At 40.1% G+C, this 22,089-nt stretch overlaps 1 protein-coding gene across 1 annotated transcript in view; it reads right to left on the minus strand.

Moving 5' to 3' along the window:
* CTNNAL1 (catenin alpha like 1) overlaps positions 1-22,089 on the minus strand; it is a 60,990-nt gene that overhangs the window by 26,119 nt on the left and 12,782 nt on the right. Inside the window, exons 2-7 of the mRNA XM_019734180.2 lie at positions 15,993-16,182; positions 9,819-10,006; positions 8,130-8,249; positions 4,756-4,845; positions 3,537-3,707; positions 19-219 (exon numbers count right to left, since the gene is read on the minus strand). Coding sequence (XP_019589739.2) covers positions 19-219; positions 3,537-3,707; positions 4,756-4,845; positions 8,130-8,249; positions 9,819-10,006; positions 15,993-16,182 — 960 coding nt within the window. The remainder of the gene's footprint in view (positions 1-18; positions 220-3,536; positions 3,708-4,755; positions 4,846-8,129; positions 8,250-9,818; positions 10,007-15,992; positions 16,183-22,089) is intronic.

Consider the following 22,089-nt stretch of genomic DNA (forward strand, 5'->3'; position numbering starts at 1 on the left):
ATGAAAAGAAGTTCTTACAGCTTGACTCCACACCGATATTAGCTGCTGCAGTTCCATTCTCGCGTGAGTTGACAGTTCCAAGATGCGTTCCCGGTGCTCATGGCTGGTGTAGGCAGAATCAGTGAAGTCCTCTGTACGCTCCAAGATGGCTTCCAAAGTCACCGAAAGATTCTCTTTTGACTCAAAACAAAGATTCTCCCGAAGAGTTTCAATATTCATCTGAGAACAAAAAGGATATATATCCATATACATCACTGTTCCCACTAACCCACATGGACTGTAATTTCTAGCAGCACCCAGGAAGACACTAGCAATTTCTTTCCCTGTCTGAGGGCTCAGGGGAAATGCCCCCTCCGGTGATGACTATATTCTCCACTAGCCCAGGAGGACACCCTGTTCAGAAGCCACCAATGGCCATGCAGAGCTTCACTCCAATGGCTGTTAGTACAACATTCCTACGAGATCAGTGAACACTGCGGCAGAAAGAGCATTATCATGTAGCAACTGGTAGGAAAAAAGTGAACCAGCCTCCAGATAAAGGATCTGCATCTGAGAAAATGCCGAGGCCAAATCCTAGCAAACGTTACACCCAACTACGAACATGAATTGAGCCCGGGGGAAAGGTGTGGAGCACAGAGTGTATGGGAAGGACCGGGAAAGCCATCAAGTTTTCCTTAATGAATTCAGCACAACTCTCCTAGTCGCCTCAGTGGTCTCCCCACATTTTGTCTTATGCCCCCAACAGCAACTCCCTGAGCAAAACATCCTCTACCAACAGGCCTGTATCATCTTTCTGCAAAGCAAAGCTTCCGATATTGCCACCTCCCTCTCACTGGCTCCTCACCACCTGTAAAACCAAGCCCAAACTTCCCTTGTGCGGCAGAAAACCCTCTCGGGTCCTCTTTATATTCCTCTCTGTCTACCTCACCCTCCAAGACCCCAAACAACGTTTCACTTCAGCCATCCAGTGCTTCAGAGTTCCTTCAATACGTGATGGACACATGTGCCCTGGCGCAATCTTCCTCTCAGCTCTCTAACATACACGATCTTCTTCAACCTTTTTTAACCTCTAGCCCATGAAATACGTCACGGAAACAACTTGGGCCAAGAGGCAATAGTGGTGATGGTCATGATTGGGGTCTCAACGAGTGTGCTGAGGACAGCTTACCTTTGTTTAGCCCTTTAAAGTCCTGTCACAAATACTATTTCAAGTTAATCCTTACATATGACCCACGAACATATCAAGATTTGGCAAGGTCAAGAGGACAAAGGGGAGTGCTTGCTGCCCCGTCCCCTCCCGGCCCAAGCTGTCTCCAGTATCACTCCAGCCTGTGTAGATAGGATTTTTTTTTTTTTAAGCTAGGAAAACATCAATACAAAAGTGAGGTACGGAATTGACCATAAAGCTCTGAGAATTTGAGAATTTGAACAGAATTACGACATAAAAATAAGTCATGGTGACCACACTATTTAGGTTAGGGGTTTTGATTTTTCGCTTTAGAGAGAACACTGATATGTTTTTAAATGGTAACTTAACCGTAGTAGAGTTGCTTTTTGAAGGCCATTCGGTTTTATGGTGTTATAACACTTGTCCATATATTCATAATACCGAACACAGTAGAGTATTCCCTCTACAGATTACAATCTCCATCAGCAAAAAGGTAAGATGCCAAAAAGATAACCACTGCCGATGAGACTCAGTCTATTCACAATAGCTCCGCCCTCCAGAATGACTGACATGAAAGGGTCAGCAGCTAGAGCGGTGGGCAGCGGCCACAGGTGCTGCACTGCCCCTAGTTAACATGGCCAGAAAGGTGGCATCCAGGGGCAAAAGAGCCTGGCCCTAACCCTCCTTGTTTTCCTAACTATCCTCTGACCTCTGACAAGACATCTCCCCCCTCAGCCTTTATAAGAAGAGGGGTTTAGACAAATAATCTGTAAGATCCCTTTCAACAATAAAAACTAAAAAAAAATGGCTGGTCCTTCCTTGTAGCTTCTTTCTCCTCAGGAAGAGATTTAGGGTAGGACTGGTAACATATAAACAAACCCACGGGTGTTACAAACCCATGGGTCTTACTAAAACGTCAGGGGCTTTGGGATTATTTTGCTATACCTCAAAAATTAGGTATAATAATATTCACCTAAAAAAGGAAGTTAGAGATTCAATGAGGTAATATTTATTAAGAACAGTAGCCCTAAAAATAAATGTTCTTTCCATTACTTTCTTTGACCCTATGCTCCTACTTAGACCTTTGCACAATAAGTCAAAGTACAGTAAGATGCAAACACCACCACCCCTGTCGCAGCCCTGCGTATTGGAGAGGTGGTTACCCTTAGCGCATTAGATAACTTCCTCGGACCCTACTGTTCCCATCTGTTGTGCTAGGGGTTATGCTAGAGGATTTCCTAGAGCCCTCCTGACTCAGACACTGCTCGTACTCAGAGAGCAGCTTCACCACCTCGCTGACTTCCGATGAGAAGTTCTGCTCTAATGTGGTGGGGATTCCTGAGTCAGACTGCCTCGATCCAAAGCCCCACTCTGGCACTTCCTAGATGGCGAGTGACTTAATCTATGTTTCTCAGTCTCCCCAACAGTATAATGAGAATAATAACAGTAGTTCTTGTGAGAATTACACACACACACACACACACACACACACACACATTTAAAGTACTCAGAACAGCGTTGGCACAGAGTAAGTGCTCTATAAATGTTAGAATGCATCATTTAAAATTTTTAATTGTCATTAATACTATCACTATTACTATTACTACTGTCTCAAAATATCAACCTGATAGCACAGGGAAGAGCTGGGATTCCAGCAGAAATGACCTGCTGTCTGTCAAAATCAGTGAATGGTACAGCACTGCTCAAAAGACCTGAGTAGGAACAGCCTTCTAAACAGATGACAGGAGGCTACCACTAAATCATATAGCTAATCAGGGCCAGAGAGCTACTAGAACCCAAGACCAGTGTTCTTTGTACATGCTGCACTAAGCCAAACGTTACTGATCATTACGTTTGTACATCGTGGGGCTGCCAGATTGCTCAGTTGGCTAGAGCGCCAGCTCTAAACAACAGAGTTGCCAGTTCGATTCCCAAATGGGCCAGTGAGCTGCGCCCTCCACAACTAGACTGAAGACAATGAGCTGCCAAAGGGGCTCACGGATGGTTCAGTTGGTTAGAACGCGAGCTCTTAACAACAAGGTTGTCGGCTCAATTCCCCCACGGGATGGTGGACTGCGCCCACTGCAACTAAGATTGAAAACGGTGACTGGACTTGGAGCTGAGCTGTGCCCTCCACAGCTAGATTGAAGGACAACGACTTGGAGCTGATGAGCCCTGGAGAAACACACTGTGCCCCAATATTCCCCAATAAAAAAATTTTTTAAAAAAAGTTTGTACATCGTGGCATTGTTTTAAAGAACGATGTCTGCTTTTATGAAGCATCTATTCTAAAATATTACAGAAAACTATAGGTATCACAGAGAGCGATGGAAAGAAAAAAATCAAAATATATTCCCTTTAGTCTTACCTTGAATTCTTTAATTCCAGTGAAAATAGTGATAGATGAGATGTCAGTCTCTACATTGGGTTTGCAGTCAGTCACAATTTCAATGACCTTATCCAATGCCACTTTCATTCGGTCAAACACTCCTTCTTTGTTTTTATGGGCCGATTCACAGCTGGGATGCCTAAGACACGTCTTCAAAACAATTGAAACTTTCCATTTTAAGATGTGATCCATACGGTAACACACAAAATCTTACAGAGAACATGTCATGCTAATAAAAATGGTTCTTTACCAAAATCTCCTGGGTCCCTGGCTCACCCCGCTGCTTCTCCTCACTACAAGTGGAAGCAGGATGAGTAAAAAGCGATAGCAAGGTTAAGTGAAAAAGGCAGAGTGCGAAACTACATCTTTATACTTCAATAATAAATTTACTTAAAATTTCTGGAAAAAAAAAACCCAACTATATCTTCATCATGATTAAAAATATTTTAAAATGTTGCTTACATGTGCAAGAACTAAAAAAGAATGAGGAAAAATGAACAGATGATATATGACTGGGGATGAATCATTGACTTTGAAAAAAAATTAATGTAAATGAAAAACTAACTACTCAAGAGTCTAGATACGAGCACAGCCTCCCAAGTGGGTGCCAGTGAATTCTGTTTTCGCGGCTTCACTGACCCCAGCATAGAGGAAATATTCTGAGTAGAAAAGGCAATTCTAAACTAACTGCTCAGGAGACGTTTACTAGTTCATTCTTGAACTGCACCAATTTGCTGGCCCACTGCTGTTTGGGATGACAAGTTCTTGATGGACAACTTTGTTTAAAGTAGGATAAGGATTTGAGAGATGACTTTACAGAATAAACAAACTAAGGGCTGACTTCATACTCCACTGTTACTTAACAGATTCTAACTTGCCTAGCTTTTGCTGGAGTACATGTGCTGGCTCCCCAACGAGACTGGCAAAACCCTGCAGGCAGTGACCGTGTGGGAGAGGCCTGGGTTCGCAGCACCTGATATACCATCTTCTGCTTAGTTGCCGGCTCATAGATTAACTGCTGTTTGGAACTGGGTAGGAAAGCTAGCGTTCTTGCTAAAGAATAACGGCGATCTGGCTAGGAGAGCTGATAGTCTAATTGATCACTTTGACCTTTTTAACATAAAAACTACATAAATTAGATGCATTTAATCAAGTTCTCTAATTAATTTACAACACAGTGAAACAAAAATTTTCTTACCTTTGAAGCTGTGAGAAGCATCATTGTACACTTTTCAAGAACTGCCCTAGCTGCTGCCATTTTTGCTTTTTTCTTTTCATCTTTCAAATCCTAACAATGAAATAAAATCATTAAGCAGTGGATCATGTGAACAATCCAATTTCTTGAAAAAATCATTTACTCAATAACAATACTCAACAGTAAGTAACATTGTTAACAAAGTGACAAAGTGGAAAAAGAAAACTAAAGTTTTATAAAATGTCACCATTTCAATCTAAATACATGACCACAATACAGTGGAAAGCAACAGCTGCCCTTATTAAGGCGGCAGAGCCAGGAACTAAGACCTAGGGAAAGGCTGCCATGTGGCTCTCAGACTGGTGGCCTTCCACACCTGACATTCTCATGCCCTGTGGACATACCTCACTCTTAACCAGAAACAATCATCCTATGCTTTACTTAATTTAAAATGACTTATTTATTGAGCATCTCTGGGCTACTATTTGCTTCAGAATAGATACTTAGAAGTTAACTCTTTCAGGGATCATGTGTGATTAATTCCATCTAAGTGCTTATTCATCTCAATATGAGCTTTGTTTGTCCTAAACTCAACCAAATCGCTGCCCTGAAATGTTCTTAAGATGTTTCGTAGATATATAGTTTTCCCCAAGTAGATTATGAACTCGGAAGCAAAAAGTGTATTTTGAATTTTTTTTTCTTTTGGTTTCTCTTCTTAGAGCCCTCGATTGAATGTGTGCTATCATAGAAGGTGCCAAATATTGCTGATCAAATCTAGAACCAAACGTTCCTCATAACAATTTGCTGACTACCATCTAAATCACAGGTCAGAGGCTGGGATGCTTGGGAAGAAGATGAGCACCCAAGCCCAGTTCAAGACCCTCCCAGAGACAAAGGACCACACTCATAAGGACAAGAGCTACAAACGATTCACCAAACTATATTCCCAAGAGAACGTCTTGCCCACATGTACCAGGAGACATTTACCAGAATGCCCAAGACAGCACTGTTCATGACAGCAAAAGGGTACCCATCAGAAGAAAACTGGACACATTAATGTGCTATTGTCACATGATGGAGAACAAACCACACAGAGCTTCATAAAACATACACGAACTTTGCTGTAATGATCAGCTATGACTACAATAATGCTGTATAAGCAATCACCCCAAGTTTCCCTCCAATAGTGAAAGCAACAATCATTCATTCGCATGAATCTTTAGCCTGGCTGGGACTCGGCTGATCTCGGCTGATCTAGACTGAGCTTGGCTGGCAGCTCTGCCTGAGCTGAAGGTCTGTGGATTGGCCAGTGCTGCTCTGCTCCAAGATGGTAAGTCAGTACTTAAATTTTTAGGCCTTATAACACAACATGGCCAAGCTCAAAGTCTTGGGACAGGGATATAGTCAGCCCATGATAAGGCCATGGTGAGGGTGCTGATCTGGGCAGTGTGAAAAATTGGAGCCAGTCATCCAATTTCTCATACTTAGCTATATAATGTTGAGTGAAAAAAGCAAGTCCCAGAAGACTTTTGCTGCCCCTTTAAAGTTTAAAAATAGGCAATGTTAAACAATACATGATTTAAGAATACATGACTATGTAATAAAATAAAAATAAGCAAGAGTATAATAAACACAAAATCAATCAATCAATCAATCAATCAATCAGAGGTCAGCAAATATTTTCAAAAAAAGGCCAGATAATAAATTTTTTAGGCTTTCTGGACTATATGGTCTATGTCACAACTACTTAATTCTACCATCGTAGTGTGAAAGCTGTTGTAGACAATACATAAACAAATTAGCATGGCTGTGTTCTGAGAAAATTTTACTTATGGACACTGAAATCTGAATTACATATAATTTTCACCTGCCACATTGGTCAATCTTTTTTCATTTGTGAGTTGGGTGGAAAGCCCTTCCTTACAAATAATGAAGACCTAAAGTGTGGGAATGATTTGTCTTTTCTTTTAGTAAATTATTATAGTAGACTCGAAACTATCCCTATAATGTCACTCATTCACTTGCATCCCAATAGAGCTTCCTTTAATAGGAAAGAAAGAAACGAAGTTACATCTAGTACATGAGAAACTGCACAGGATCCAAAAGTTAATTCAGGTCACAAGGTCATATCCCAAAGGACTGTGTCCTACAGGTGACTATCATCCATCATGAGTATCTATCAAAAATAAAGGTTGAGGTCACTCACCTAGTTGACAATGCATCAAGTGTGTACGCCACACATAACACTTGTAAGCCACACATGATACTATATATTGTATGGTGATGGCCAGTGTTAGAAAAAAATGGCGTTTCAATGTATTAGAGGGCTGGTCCACAGGACAAAACAGAGGGCTCCATAAAACCCAGGTGGTCCAAGAAGCACTAAGTGAAGCACCACAATATAGTCTTCCACTTTCCAGACCAATACCCATCTTCCAACCCTAGCTACAACCAGGATAATTCATGCCCCAAACCACAGCCTATTGGAATATATCAAAGTACCTCAAGAAAAGGTCAATTATTATGTATTTAACTTGCTGACAAGATGGACTCATACACAAATACCCCAACAAGGAAAAGTCAGTCCTGGATATAATGTAGTCTCCTACCTCCCTGAACTTTGGAATTTACAGTCTGAATCGAGGAACACACCTATAAAGAACTAATATCATGGTGTAGTTTGAAAAATACAGGCTTTAGACTCAGACATAAGAGAGTTCAATCTGCTGGAAGAGTGACCATGGGAAGGATTATTATCCTCTCAGGTTCAGTTTCCTCGTGTGTGAAAGAATAAGAACAATACCCACCTTATACAGATGTCTTGAGAACTAAATTAGTTCATGGATATTAAGCACCTAACACATAGCCAATACAAATAAATAATGGCTTAGGCTATTACTATTAATCTAATGTAGAGTAGTTCTGGAAAGCTATAATAACAGAATAATACATAAATTACAGAAAGAATTATAACAGAGAGATATTAGGTTGGTGCAAAAGTAATTGTGGTTTTTGCAATTGTTTTTAACCTTTTAAACCGCAATTACTTTTGCAACAACCTAATATAACAAAATACTATAAAATATATATATATATCTTTATAGACATAGATAAATATAGATAGATAGATAGATATAGAGATATAGAGATATAGAGATACAGAGATACAGAGATATAGAGATATATATGACTCATTAATTTGTCTGAGCCCTGGTCGAAAGTCAAATGGAAAGTTTCCTAAAAGAGAAAGCACTTGAGTTGGGCCTTGAAGGCAACAGCCCCTTTCCCAGTGTGAGGTGAAGACACATTTAACTGTTATATGTGTGCAAGAAAAGTACGCATGCATTTGGAGATTTTAAAGTGTGTGACATACATACATTTTGTCTATCTCCAGTTAGATGTGCAAATTCCACCATTTCATTTCCAAATTGACTGAATATTTGCACAAACTCTTGAAAGCTATTCACTTTCTCTAGTCTTTCCATAGTCGCAAGAACCTGCAAAACAGAGAAATATTTTATTATCAGGTGTAGCTGTGAAAGAGACTGAGATGTCACGGCTGAATAGAGAGAGGAAAAAAGAGGCGTTTTAAACTCTAGGGGAAAGCTGAGAGGCAGGAGTCCGAGAAGAAGACGGGGAGGAGCTCGGAGAAGGAGAAGCGGACTCAAAGGTCAGAATCATCTAGGAGAAGATTCATTTTTAGGATAAAATTACTTGAAAATCAAAAGGCAAGAGTGAAAGAGCTGACTAAATATACAAGAGATGATTTACGCAGCACATTCTAGAGAAGGTAGGAATGGGTCGGACTAAGGTAATCAAATTTTCAGAGAACTAGGAAGAGGGTGAGGATAGAAGACAACACACAGAAGCTCTAAGGTTCTGTGAACCAGAATTGAGGGAACCCCATTCTTCCCAGGAAAGTGGAGGGAGGGTCATCTGCAGAGTGAGGAATGGAAAGGGAGGTTTGGGACTTCAAGAGCAGGAAAACACTTTGGATCCGTCAGGAACTGCCGGTGTTAAATAAATTAATTGCCCAGAACAGAGAGTACGAACCTAAAGCAGAGGGAACAGAAAATGTCATGCATTCTCTTGACATTTAGAAGTAAAGTAAATAGAAGTGAAACATATTTTCAAATGCTTTCCTCTAAAATAACAGCACTGGCTTAGTTTTAGTCAGACCGAGATCGGTAAAGAAAACACAGATATCCTGTGTTTACTTATTTTTAATGAGGATATGATGGGTGCCTGGCTCTTTAACCTGCCCTGGCAGCTCAGGAAGTCCAGGCGACTATCGGAGAGGAGGCAGATTGCCAGCTGAGCAGAACCTCCGTCTTTCAAAGAGAGGAAGGATTTTTTTCCTATTCCTCTGGCACTGCCCGACCCACCTCTCCAATTTCTCTTTCTCTTCAAAAGTACACTTCCGACTCACTCAGCACTCGCCAGGTAGTTTTGTCCCCAAACCGTGGTTGATTGTCCTCCTCCTTGTGTAGGGAATTATCCAGGGAAAGAAGCGATTACCCAAACCCTGGCTTTCTGGGTGATCGAGGAATAGCAGTACATGAACCACTGTTAAGAGTTTAAATCTATTCTCTAAGTTTTCTGATTACTGTTAATATTTAGAGAAATTTGGCAGTGTGGATAATTGGGGTTTAGGGTGATTGCATTTTTTTTCTCAAGCTTATAAACTGTTACTCTTTGATTCGGGGGGGAAAAAAAGGCACTGAGAAAATCAGTATTTTTATCAACTAGGTTTCTACTACATGCATTGTCGTGGTGTTTGGCTTTTCTTCCCAAATTTGTACACATGAAAAGCTTTCACCAATAAGCCTCAACAAATAAATGATAGTTTTCTGAGAAGAAACATTATTTGCATGGAAAAGTTTAAGCCAGACACACATCATTTCGGAATTACAGGAATAAAGAAACACCACTTTTAAGCTATACACAATTAGAGTTATAAACAATTAAAATAGACAAGCATTGCCAAATTACCTACAATTAACCTGAAAGAACACTTTTTGCACAACCCGGAAAGACCAGTATAGACACACCAGAAAGGCAAGTACCTTATTTCTCGATGTTATTATCTGCTTAATGACCACTCGGTCTGCCAGCAACAATACTTTCGTCACTGAAGAAAGGAGCAATCTTGCTGCCTTTATAACTCCTGTTTTGTCTGTAAAAATGGTGATCTGGCCATCAGATTCTGGGTGATTCAAGCTGCTTACATCTGTAAGTGCTGCAATTGTTTCCCCTAACAAGAAAGGCAAGAGAGAAAAGTGAAATTGGGAACATGACCCACTTACATTAAAATCCAGACTAATCTTGAAGGTAATGTGCCCGATGGGTAGAAATTCAGCTTTGGAGTCTTATTTCAGGAACAAGAAGCAGCTTCTTCAGGATGAGCACAAAGACTAACATATGAGGCTTTCTCTCTAATGACAACATAATAGCACATTTTTAAGAATTGTGAAACATTTTTGTCTTCACCAGGTTTGAAAACCACAGCTTTTGTTTCCAAGGACATGGCAAACTACACGATCTAAAAAGCCTCCTGCTTCACAAGATAGTAAGAGAAATCGCAGGAGCCAATAACCTACAAAGAACCTGTAAGAAGAGCAGCTGCCAGGTTTTGGCCAGGGTTGGGAGAAGGAAGGAGGATGTGTGTGTGTGTGTGGCGGGGGTGGGGGGGGGAGGACAGGGGGAGGGGGGTGTCACTGCCTATCTCCACAACCTTAAGGGGTTCGGGTTTTTATGGACACCCAGGGAGAGAAGACAAAGCTTTGGGCCCCAATAGGAGGCATCCTTAGTGAAAAGGGGCCTAGAAGAATCATTTACAGGCACCTGGAAACAATAAGCAAGTTTGTCTGTTTGTCAGCTTGGGTTCTGGATGGGAAAACAAAACGAAAGAAAAGTATCCCTCCAGAGAATTCAAACCACAGGCAGCCCTTCACTCAGGCTTACTGTTTGAATTTACACTTATTATATGCCCAGCATGAACCATTCTACCAAATGAACTCCCAACCATCTATCAAAAGTCTCTTCTTCACTGTTGCTATGAAAACATGCTGACCTCTGTAACGGCAATTATCAATAGTTAAAACAATACAAGTATTTGTTCCTCTCAAGAATGAAACCAAGCTGTAATTTTTTCTAAACCTTACTTTTAACATAACAAGATATAAAAAACAAAGTTTTAATCATCTTGCAAAGTTCAAGATAATTTTTTAAGTCCTAAAACAACCTGAGTGCATAGTGGATTGATTTTCTCACACAAGCCCCCTTGTCAATACTACTGACACCCAATAATGTATGAGCCCATGGGCTAAGGATCTTGAGAAAAGTGTCTGGATTTTACTGGGCAGAGGACAGGGTGTGACGTAATAAAAATCAAGATTGGGGAGATCGGCCTGATGGAAGCATATAAAATAGACCTGAAAGGGGAAACTTAAAGTCAGGCTACTAATCAGACAGCAATTTCAATTGTGGGTGTGAAGTGGGAAGGCTCTTACTAGGAGGGTGGTCATGGGAATATAAAAAAAGATGATTTGGGAGCTACTGAGAAAATATAAAATTAGTACATAGCTGAACTGTGTGATAAGAAGGGAAAGGGGGAAAAATGGCTTCCAGGCTGTGAAACTAAGTCAATTGAATGAAATCAGAAGGGCATGAGAAGGGAGATGATAAATTTTGTTTCAGACAACAGAAATTTGAAACGACTCAGAAAAACCCAAGTGATTTAAAAAAAAAACAACAACAACCCAATGATATGGATTGATTAGCTATCATGGCAACAGCTAAAGTTCTACTAATGGATGAAGTCTGTAGAAGCCAGCCTCCAAGACGGCTCCCAGGGATGCGTACCTCCTGGGATTTACATCTTTGTGTTTGCCCCGCCCACGTCATACCAGGTTTGGTAGAGCAAAAGTGATGGCATGTCATTCCCAAGACTAGGTTCTTAAAGACACTGAGCTAGCCATTTTGGTTGCTCTCTCTCTCTCTGGGGGAAGACATCTATCGTGTTGTATGCAGTCGTTGCTATAGAGAGGCATACATGAGGAGAAACTGAGGCCTCTGGCCAACCATCAACAAAGAAGTGAAGCCTGTCAACAACCTTGAGAAGGAGCTCGAAAGCAGATTGTACAGGCCAGTCAAGCCTTCAGGCAACTGCAGGCCTATCCTTTACCTTGAGTGTAACCTCATGAGAGACACAGAGCCAGAACCAGCCGTAAGCCACTTCCTGATTCCTGACCCTCAGAAACTATGTGACGTAATAAATGTTTGTAGTGGGGTGGCCGGATGGCTCAGTTGGTTAGAGCATGAGCTCTTAACAACAAGGTTGCCAGTTCGAGTCCCACATGGGCCAGTGAGCTGCGCCCTCCACAATTAGACTGAAAACAACGAATTGACTTGGAGCTGAGCTGTGCCCTCCACAACTAGATTGAAAAACAATGACTTGAATGAAAACATTTCTGTTCCCTAATATTCCCCAATAAAAATTTTTTTTTAAATGTTTGTAGTGTAAATTGCTTAGTTTGGCTTAATTTGTTACACAGCAATAGGTAACGAATACAAAGTTTATGTGGCAAAATATACAGAGAAAAAGGAGGTTAGAATTAAACCTTAGTACCTACCAAAAGGGCAGAAAAAAAAGTATCTGTTTGCATTCAATCAGTAATAGCTGAAAGGATAAAAATGGTTATTTTTGTACCTCTGCAAGTGTTACTTTTTCCTGTAGTTCTCAATCACCAAAAATATTACATATGAGTCTGCACATATGGCATTATTTAACTTTTCCTTTTAGTGACAAAACCCCAAGCATTTAACTTATAAAGTACATAGGATGGTAACATTTGGTCTGCTCCATCAACATGGTCAAATGCTTCCTTAACATTATAAAGTTGTTCAAAGTGTAGACTGTTCAGAAATCAGTTCCCCGAAAAAGTCACAAAGCTGTCTTATAGCTTCTTGGTTGTCATTTTCAACTGAAGTGTGACTAGCGACTGTTGCAGCTAGTGCAGAAACCCAAAGTCAGTCAAACACAAATACTTATTGTGCTCCCATATAAAATATAAAACTTGACTAGTAGCCAAGTAAAAAGTAAAAACTCAACACAAGAGTTTAACACAGGAAAAGAAAATTAAAAAAAAAAAAAGACAACAAATATTTATTGAGTATTTTCTATGTACCAAATGCATACATGCATTAGATCACAACACTTCTATAAATACTAACATTACCCCCATTTTATAGATGAGAAAAACTAAGGTTTTTAAGAAGTTTAGTAGCTTACCCAATATCCCACTGCTAGCAAGTGGAAGAATTGGGACTAAAATCCAGGCAGCCTGACTCTAAAGCCTTGTTCTTTATACTTTATATTATTTCCCTCAAATGAATACTAAATGTCCAGAGGAGAAAATGATTGCTATGGGCTGAGTGGGCGAGAAACATTTGAAGAGTGATGTTAAGTCTTAAATTTGCACATCTTAAGAGAAAATCGGGCTTCCATATTATACAACTGCAGGAGAGTCGCCTGAAATACATTTTCGTTCTCTTACCTGAGTGACTGTAAGAGGCAGTTCTCAAGATGAGAAAGGACACTTCGAATGAGAAGAGACAGTATGTGGAACCCATGACATCGGATGGCTTCCAAAGACGCCTCCTGTAAGAGGCTGCCTTGGCTTATGGTACTTGCAAAGCACCACAGTCTCCTGGGGTCGGGGTACCATGTCCTCGTTTCTCACCCTGCACTAAGCCAGTGACGTGCTACAAAGCCAGTAAGGGAAGTAGCACTCAGGATGCCCTTTTGTTAACAAAACAAAACAAAACACTACTCTTGCTTTAATTAAGGGTTGCTAAAAAAACAACACAGTAATATGAAGAACATCTCTGCATTTTCTATTGAATTGTCCATTGCATTATGTAACATCTTTTGTATAAGTGCCCACACAATAATTTAAGAAAAAAAGAGTCACTCTCCTCTTGACAAGCTGGTTTGTTTCCTTTCAACAAACAATGAGCATTATATAACCCTTTCTCTCCTACATTTTTGTCTTGCCTTACGGGAAGTACAAAGATACATTTCATGCTTAGAGTAACAGGATTGGCTCAAGTTTCTAGTATATTTATTTTCATCTCCTATTTAAAATAGGTTTATTGAGCATATATCTTTTACTGTGAGCTATTTCAAATCCTTTTTAAAATGTAGGCAAAATACAAATGATGAAAAGAATAAGGGCATCATCCCAGCTCTCTACATAAAATCTGTTCTCTATCCCAGTGAATGGCTAGAAACCTGAGTCAATCCAGAATCCTCCCATTCCTTTAATCAATAACCACGTTCTGTCGATTTAACTGCCTTAATGGGTATTTTATGTCCTCTTCCTGCTCTTTATATCACTAGGACACTGCCTTGGTTTAGCTGGTGTATTGTAAACGCTTCCATAACTCATCTCCCTGACTTCCGTCGCAACACTCTCTCTCCATCAACCCTCATTTGTTCATTTCCTCCATATTACCAAACAGCTTTCCAACACAAAATATACGTCTTTCATCTGGCTCAAAATCCCTCAATCTATTATCTGTAGACTAATACCCGAAGTCATTCATATAACAGGTCGGACCACGTCTCATCGGGTTGGCTTCTCCATATTTACTTGGCCTTATCTCACCCACTCCCTTCCCACATGGTGACTCTCCAGAAACACCTCCTCCTGCAGGATTGCCCATCACAGTATATAGCACCATCATTGACCCAGTTGTTCACACTCCAGACCTTGGAGTTATCCATGATTCTTCTCTCCATCACATCCCACATCCAAACTATCAGAAAATCCTATCAGCTCCACCGTGATAATATAACCAAATGCAATTTCTTTCCACCACCTCAAATGCTTTCGACTGGTCTAAATCACCATCATCTGTCACCTGAACCACTGCGACAGCCTCCTAACTGGTCTCCCTGACGTCACCCTCATACCTCCGAAAACCTATTTTCCATACAGGAGCCACCAGTCATTCTTTTAAAATATAACTGAGATCATGTCACCACCCTGCACAATACCTTCCACTAGCCCCCCAATTACACTTAGAACACAATCCAAAGCTCCTATCTTTGCCGAGAAGGCCATACCTGCTCTTCTCTTTGCCAGGAATGCCCTTCTCCCAGATATCCACATACCTGAGCCCTCATTTCATTGCAATCTGTGCTCCAATGTTACTTCCTTAGAGGGACTTCCTGACCCCCTGTCTCAGTAGTTCTCAATTGGGAGCCATGCTGACCCTTCAAAGGACATTTGGCAACGTCTGGAGACATTTTCGGTTGTCACAGTAGGGCAAGAGGGCATCTACTGGCATCTAACAGGTAGAAGCGAGGGATTCTGCTAAACACTCTACAATGCATTCCCTAACAAAGAATTGTCATCAATTATGGAGCCCAACATGCTAACTGCATCTGCCTTCTCTAAACTATACCTCCATTGGTCTCCCAACTTTTACTCTGCTTTGTCATTTTCTTCCTAACGACCACTACCTGCCGTTATATATCTTTGTTCATTTGTTTGTGGTCTCACTCACTAGGCAGACGTATGTCTCCCTTACTAGAGTATTAGCTCCATGAGGGCAGGATTTTGACTTATTTGTACACGCCTATATCCCTACGGCTTAGAAGACTGCCTGGCATATAGCCAGCATTCAGTAAATGTTTACTGAAAGGATAAATGGATAAATGATACTTCAACAAAGCTGAACTATTTGTATCCACCAAACACCCCAGGTTCTCTTAGGGTTTTGTGCCACCAGCTATAGAAAATTGTGGAACATCATGAAATTTGAAGTCACTTCGGTTTGGCTGCTGTAGAGTACAGGTGCATGCTAATTTTTATTCCCATTTCCTACATGGTAACAGTAAGCTAATATACTCCTGGAAAGTGGAGTCCATGCCTCACTCTCCTCTTATCTCTCGCATTGACTCTGTATCTCTCACATTTCAATGGCTGATGGCAAAAGTGGTCGTCTACTATCCTGCCCAGTGAAAGAGTTCAATGTTTCAGATTTAGGACTTGAGCGATGAGAAGTTCAATATTCGTAGAAGCTAATCCAAGCTTGTAGTGTCCCAGGTAGTTGTAATCATAGGGCTAAAGCACAGTACACATCTTCACTCAAAATAAGACAATAATTTGCCATCATATCCAAAGCAATCAAATTGGTCTATATAGGCTTCGATATCAATATCCACATACCTGCTTGTTTCGCTTCAATACAGGCAATATTTATTTCTTCTTTCAAATCCCAATTTTCATTGGCTATCGCTTCCCCTACTTTAACAAATCTTCCAACTGCCAAGTTGACGGCTTGTCCTACACGCTGAATTGCTTGCAGAGTTTTATCAGACTTTTTGGTATTATCTTTATGATTAATAAGTGTGGTGATCTAAAAATAAAAGAGAAAAGCAACTTGTTTAAATTTAATCCCAATAAGTTTTTTATTTTTATTTTTTTTTAAAGCTGTATCACAAAGACCAAGGGAATTAAGCCTGGCATACTGGGCTTGTCTAATAGACTAAATTGATAGTTTAACACTTCAATCCAGAGGCAACCAGCAAAGCTTCCTGCATCTCCCCAGGACAGTGGTTCCATAATAACCATTCCCAGTTTACCCAAGAACAGCTACCTGGTTCCAGAACCCTGCCAGAGAACTGTACCAATCTTAAAGACAGGAGAAAAGTAGGAGACAAGGGATTAATACAGTCAAATAATCCACAGAAAACCAAAGCACGTCAGGTCTAGTTTCCTCTACCATGACTTGAGCTGCGACGAGGGGAGACACAGCATCTTCTTTACCTTGCTTCCCACTCCATTGCCTAGCACAAGCACACAGCGTGTACTAAATGGTGTATGCACCATACCTGTGTACTGAATCAACTAGATACTGAGCTTGACCATTATAAGCTAGGTTGTATACTTCGCTAAGTTTTGTTGTAGCCTCAAAGTAAATGAGATATCAAGAGTTTGAACACTTGGTTCCAGGCCCTGGAAATAAAATACAAAAAGTGACAAGTTAAGCCGGTTGAAACAAATATAAATCCCCCAAAGTGTCCCACAAAATTAACACATGAACTTTGCTGACATATAAAAATATTTCAAGAATGTTACATGAAAACTATAGATCCTAAATAGTACATGTCCATTGAGCATGATTTTGAAATGACTTCTATAACTGTATTCACAAAGACCAGAATACAGAATTAAAAGAGGAAAGGAATCACTGTTTGAACAACTACAATGTATCAAGTACGTTCTATGTTATGGTATTAATAGTTTAGAAAGGCCTGCGTTTGAGCCTTGGCTCAAAGGACCTAGGGAAATTTATTGAATCTCTCTAAATTTCCTCATCTATAATATTTTTTTCAAATTTTGAATATTTCCTAGATGCCAGATCCTAAGGATACATCAGTAAACAAGACCAACACAATCCTGCCCCCATTTGGTTAACTGTCTAGTAGAAAAACAATAATTCAATCATACAAAATATACTTGTTGCACACCTATCGTATGCCAGGTAAAATTCTAAGCAACGATGAAATGAACAAAAGAGGCCCATGTGCTCATGGAATTTACACCCTAGTGTGGGGGGAGGCACATAATCACATAAACAGGTAAACAAAAAATATTAATATAAATGTTATGCAAACTATTAAAACAGGATAATGTAATCAAATGTATCTGTGTAGCTACGAGATTAGCTGATCTACCTTCATGAGAAAATGATATTTAAGCTGAAATGTAAATGATATCAAGTAGCCAGGCTGGCAAACACATAATGGAATAAAGCATTCTAGGGAGAAGAAATAATTGTTTAAAAAGTGGGGAGGGGGACATATGGAATGAGGTAAGACCAGATGTGGTTAAAGAATAGTGGGCAAGACGGCAAGTATAAAACAAATATCCAACAGGTAGGCACGGACCAGCCATGTAAGGCTGTGAATTGGAATAAAGAGTTCGTATTTTATTCGGAGTGTGAGAGGAGGCCACTGAATGGTGAAATAACCTCTGTAGTGGTTTTTACATGTGTCCAGTACTTCTTTGATATTTCTCCTTTCAAGAGGTGGAGACTTATTTCTCTCCCCTTAAGGATGGGCTGAACTTAGTGACTCACTTCTAATGAACAAAATAAAGGGGAAACAATGGTATTCTGTTCAAGTAGGTCATCAAACACATTGTGACTTCCATCTCACACACTCTCTCTGGGATCAATTGCTGTGGGAGAAAACCTGCTACCATATTGTGACAGACACGTTAGCAGTCCTATGGAAGAGTCCCAAATGGTAAGAAACTGAGGCCTCTGGCCAAAAGAAACGGAAGAGTTGAGGCCTCCTACCAATGGCGAAATGAGTGAACTTGGGAACAGATTCTCCAGCCTAACTCATGCATTTGGATTACTATGGCCCCAGCCAACATCTTGATTACAATCTCATGAAACCTTAATTTAGAACCACCAGATAAACTATTCCAGAATTCTTGACCCAAAGAAACCGTAAGACGATAAATGTTTACTGTCCTAAGGCACTACATTTCGGGTAACTTGTTACACATCAATAGATAACTAGTACATATTTGGTACCTGGAACTGGGGCAATGCTGTAACAAAACCTAAAATATGGGATTGGCTTTCAAATTGGGCAGTGGAAGTTGAACGAACTTTGAGGAGTTACTAAAAGCAAAAAGAGTTCTGAAGAAACTTTGCAGAAGCATGATGACCATGGAGGCTATGGGTGAAGGCTTAAAGGAAAGTAAGAAAAATCTTTTTGGAAACTGGAGAAAAGGGGATCCTTGTTACGTACTGGCAGAAAATCATCCTCAGTAATGTGGAAATTAGAAAATACACCTAATGAAATGGGTGATCTAGTTAAGGAGATTTCAAGGCAGATTTTGAAGGTGCTACCTGGTTTCTTCTTGCTTCTAGTAAAATGGAATAGGAGGGGCAAATGCTAAAGGAAACACTATTAAATAAAAAGAAGCCAGGAATGACTAGATTTGAAAATCACTAGCTTCTCTAGATGGCAAGTGATGCTAAAGTTAACAATGGCTTCCAGGCAAAAATAAAGTCCAGGGAACTGTCAGGAAAGCAAGGCCTAAAGATGAACTAATAGTGTGACTATAAAATGTTAAGATTTTAGAAGGATTCAAACTGGTGTTCCACAGATCCATTCAGTGAAACAGGTCTCCTAAGAAACTTAAAGGTTATCCCTCAAGAATTCCAGCAGAAGCCCAAATTAGAGAAAGGCATATCATAAAGAGACTTGTGGGTATGGTTTGTCTAATGGAGTGAGGCCAATAAGATTCACAAGAGACCCATAAAACTTTTAAGGTAATTATATTGGCAGAAACACCACCAGCTTGGACTAAAAGAGACAGATAAGTATAAAGTGAAAAGAAGCTTTTGTACCCCCAAACTTCCACAAAGGCAGGGAGCAAGCTGAGCAACTATGAAGCTGCAAACATGGGCTACCTTCTATGAAAAAGGATGACTCACAGGGCAGTACTAGGAGCCATGAAGAATTATTCCCAGTCCTTGAGTCTTAACCAAGGAACTGCTAACCTTGTCTGGCTGGATTTCAGAACGCTAGGAACCAGTGGCTCCTCTTTTCTCCATTTTCAAACAGAAGTATACAGCATACTTCACTTTCGAACAGAAGTATGTAGGTTATCCTATGCCTCTACCTTCACGGGTTTGGGGTGGGGGTTCTTTTTGTTTAAAAAAAACAACAGTGTCTATAGTGGTTATCCTATGCCTGTCCTACCACTGTAAGTTGGGTGTCTGGGAAGCAGGTAACTTGTCTCTTTAGTTTACAGGACTTCAAATCATAAAGAATTATAGTCAAGGAACTATACTTAAGGAACAAGAGCCTCACCTGAATCATTTTTAGATGCCAACATCTTGGATTTCCAGCTAATGCCATAAAAGGATGAGAGTTTAGAGAGGGTTGGAGGGCGGGGTTGTTTGCAGGTGAGAAGAATGCAAACAACTTGTGGTCAGAGGGTGGAGTGTGGTAGTTTTCAAATTTTCACAAATTCTTTGCTATTTCTCCCTTCGACAGGTGGAGTCTTATTTCCCTCTTCTCAAGTATTGGCTGAACTTATAACTCATAGAATAAAGCAGAAGTGACGGTATGCTACTTTTGAGGACAGATCAAAAAGACACTCCAGCTTCCATCTTACTCTCTGTCTCTCTCTGAGATGATTCACTGTAAGGGAAGCCAGTGCCATGTCGTGAAGACAACTGACCAGCCTGATGCACAGGCTGACAGGACCAGGACCCGAGGCCTCTAAGCAACAGCCAGATGGATCTGAGGCCTCCTGCCAACAGACACCAAGGGGTCTAGAACCAGCCAGGTAAACCACTCCCAAATTTCTGACACAAAGAAATCAAGATGATACATGCTTGTAGTTTTAAACCATAATTTGGGGGATAATTTATTTTGCAGCAGTAAATAACTAACACAAACCCAAACATATGTTTTTTTAAAAGAACAATCTCTTCTGGGGGAAAAGAAGATTGCTAACATGGCAAAAGTAGACCGATTAGGAAGCAGTTGCATAGCCCAGGTAAAAGATGATGTTGGGTTGAAACAAGGTGACGATAGTCAAGATGGAGGAAAATGGACGAATTCAGGAATGTCCTAAATATATATGACTTGCTGGATGGATTAGGTTGGTGCTGTGAAAGACGACCTCCAAATTTGTGGCATGAGAAATGGGGTGCATTGCCATAACATTAACATCTCTACGTGGCAGGCACAAAAAAGCATTTTGCATGAATAACTTAATTTAATCCTCACAATCTTAGACGTAGACGCTACTTTTTCCCCTGTTTACAGATAATGAAACTGACATTAAAGGAATGCCTGTTTAAGGTCACACAGCTATTAAGTGGTGAAGCCAAGATTCAGAGTCAGATAATCTGACTCTGAGGCCATACTTTTTTCCCCAGCATATAAAACTGACATACGACATTGTGAAAGTCTGTGTACGTGACGATGTGATACATGTATATACTGCAAATGCTTCCACATATATTCCAGCCTATACATTACAAATTGTTACCACAGTAGGGTTAGTTAACACCTCCATCAAATGATTTTTTTTTATCTCCTCTCTTAGCGAGCATATAATACAGTACTGTTAACTATAGTCACTATGTTGTACATGAGATTCCCCAGAACTTACTCATCTTATAACTGGAAATTTATCCCCTTTGATTTATCTCCACATTTTCCCTAGCACCCAGCCCGTGGCAACCACCAACTCTACACTCTTTTTTTGTGAGTTTGGCTTTTCTGGTTGCCACAAATAAGTGAGATCATACGGCATTTGCCTTTTCTGTCTGACATTTCACTTAGCGTACTGCCCTCAAGGTCCATCCACGTTGTCGCAAATGGCAGGATTTCTTTCTTTTTCATGGCTAAATCATATTCCATTGTATATTTATACCACATTTTCTTTATCCATTCATCCAAAGAGGGGCACTTAAGTTGTTCTCATATCTTGGCTATTGTGAATAATGCTGCAATAAACATAGGAGTACAGATCTCTTCAAAATCCTGATTTTGTGTGTTTTTTTAATATATACTCAGAAGTGGGATTACTGGATCATATTTCAGCTCTATTTTTAATTTTTTTGAGGAATCTCCGTACTGTTTCGCATAGTTGGTTGTACCAATTTACATTCCTACCATAAGTGCACAAGGGAGTCCTACATTCTCGCCAACACACATCTTTCTGATAATAGCCTATTCTAACAGGTGTGAAGTGATATCTTTTTGTGGTTTCAATTTGCATTTCCCTGATGATTAGTGACGTTGAGCATATTTTCATATATCTGTTGGCCATTATATGTCTTCTTTAAAAAATATGTATTCAGTGCCTCTGCCCACTTTTAAATCAGATTGGGGTTTTTTCTATTGAGTAGTATGAGGAGTTCCTTACATATTTTGGATATTAACCCCTTATTAGATAGCTGGTTTGCAAATATTTCCTCCTATTCTGTAGGTTATCTTTTCATTCTGCTGATTGTTTATTTTATCTTGCTGTGCAGAAGCTTTATAGTTTGATGTTATCCCATTTGTTCATTTTTGCTTTTGTTACTTGTGCTTTTGGTGTCAAATCAAAAAATCATTGCTAAGACCAATGTCAAGGAGATTTTTTTTCCTGTTTGTTCTATGACCTTTAGTTTCAGGTGTTACATTTAATCCATTTAAGTGAATTATTGTGAGTGGTGTAAGAGAGGGAGGGATCCAGTTTCATTTTTTTGCATGTGATTATCCGGTTTTCCCAACAC

The sequence above is a fragment of the Rhinolophus sinicus genome, linkage group LG04 (assembly GCF_036562045.2).
Source record: "Rhinolophus sinicus isolate RSC01 linkage group LG04, ASM3656204v1, whole genome shotgun sequence".
In the NCBI taxonomy this organism is placed as follows: Eukaryota; Metazoa; Chordata; class Mammalia; order Chiroptera; family Rhinolophidae; genus Rhinolophus; species Rhinolophus sinicus.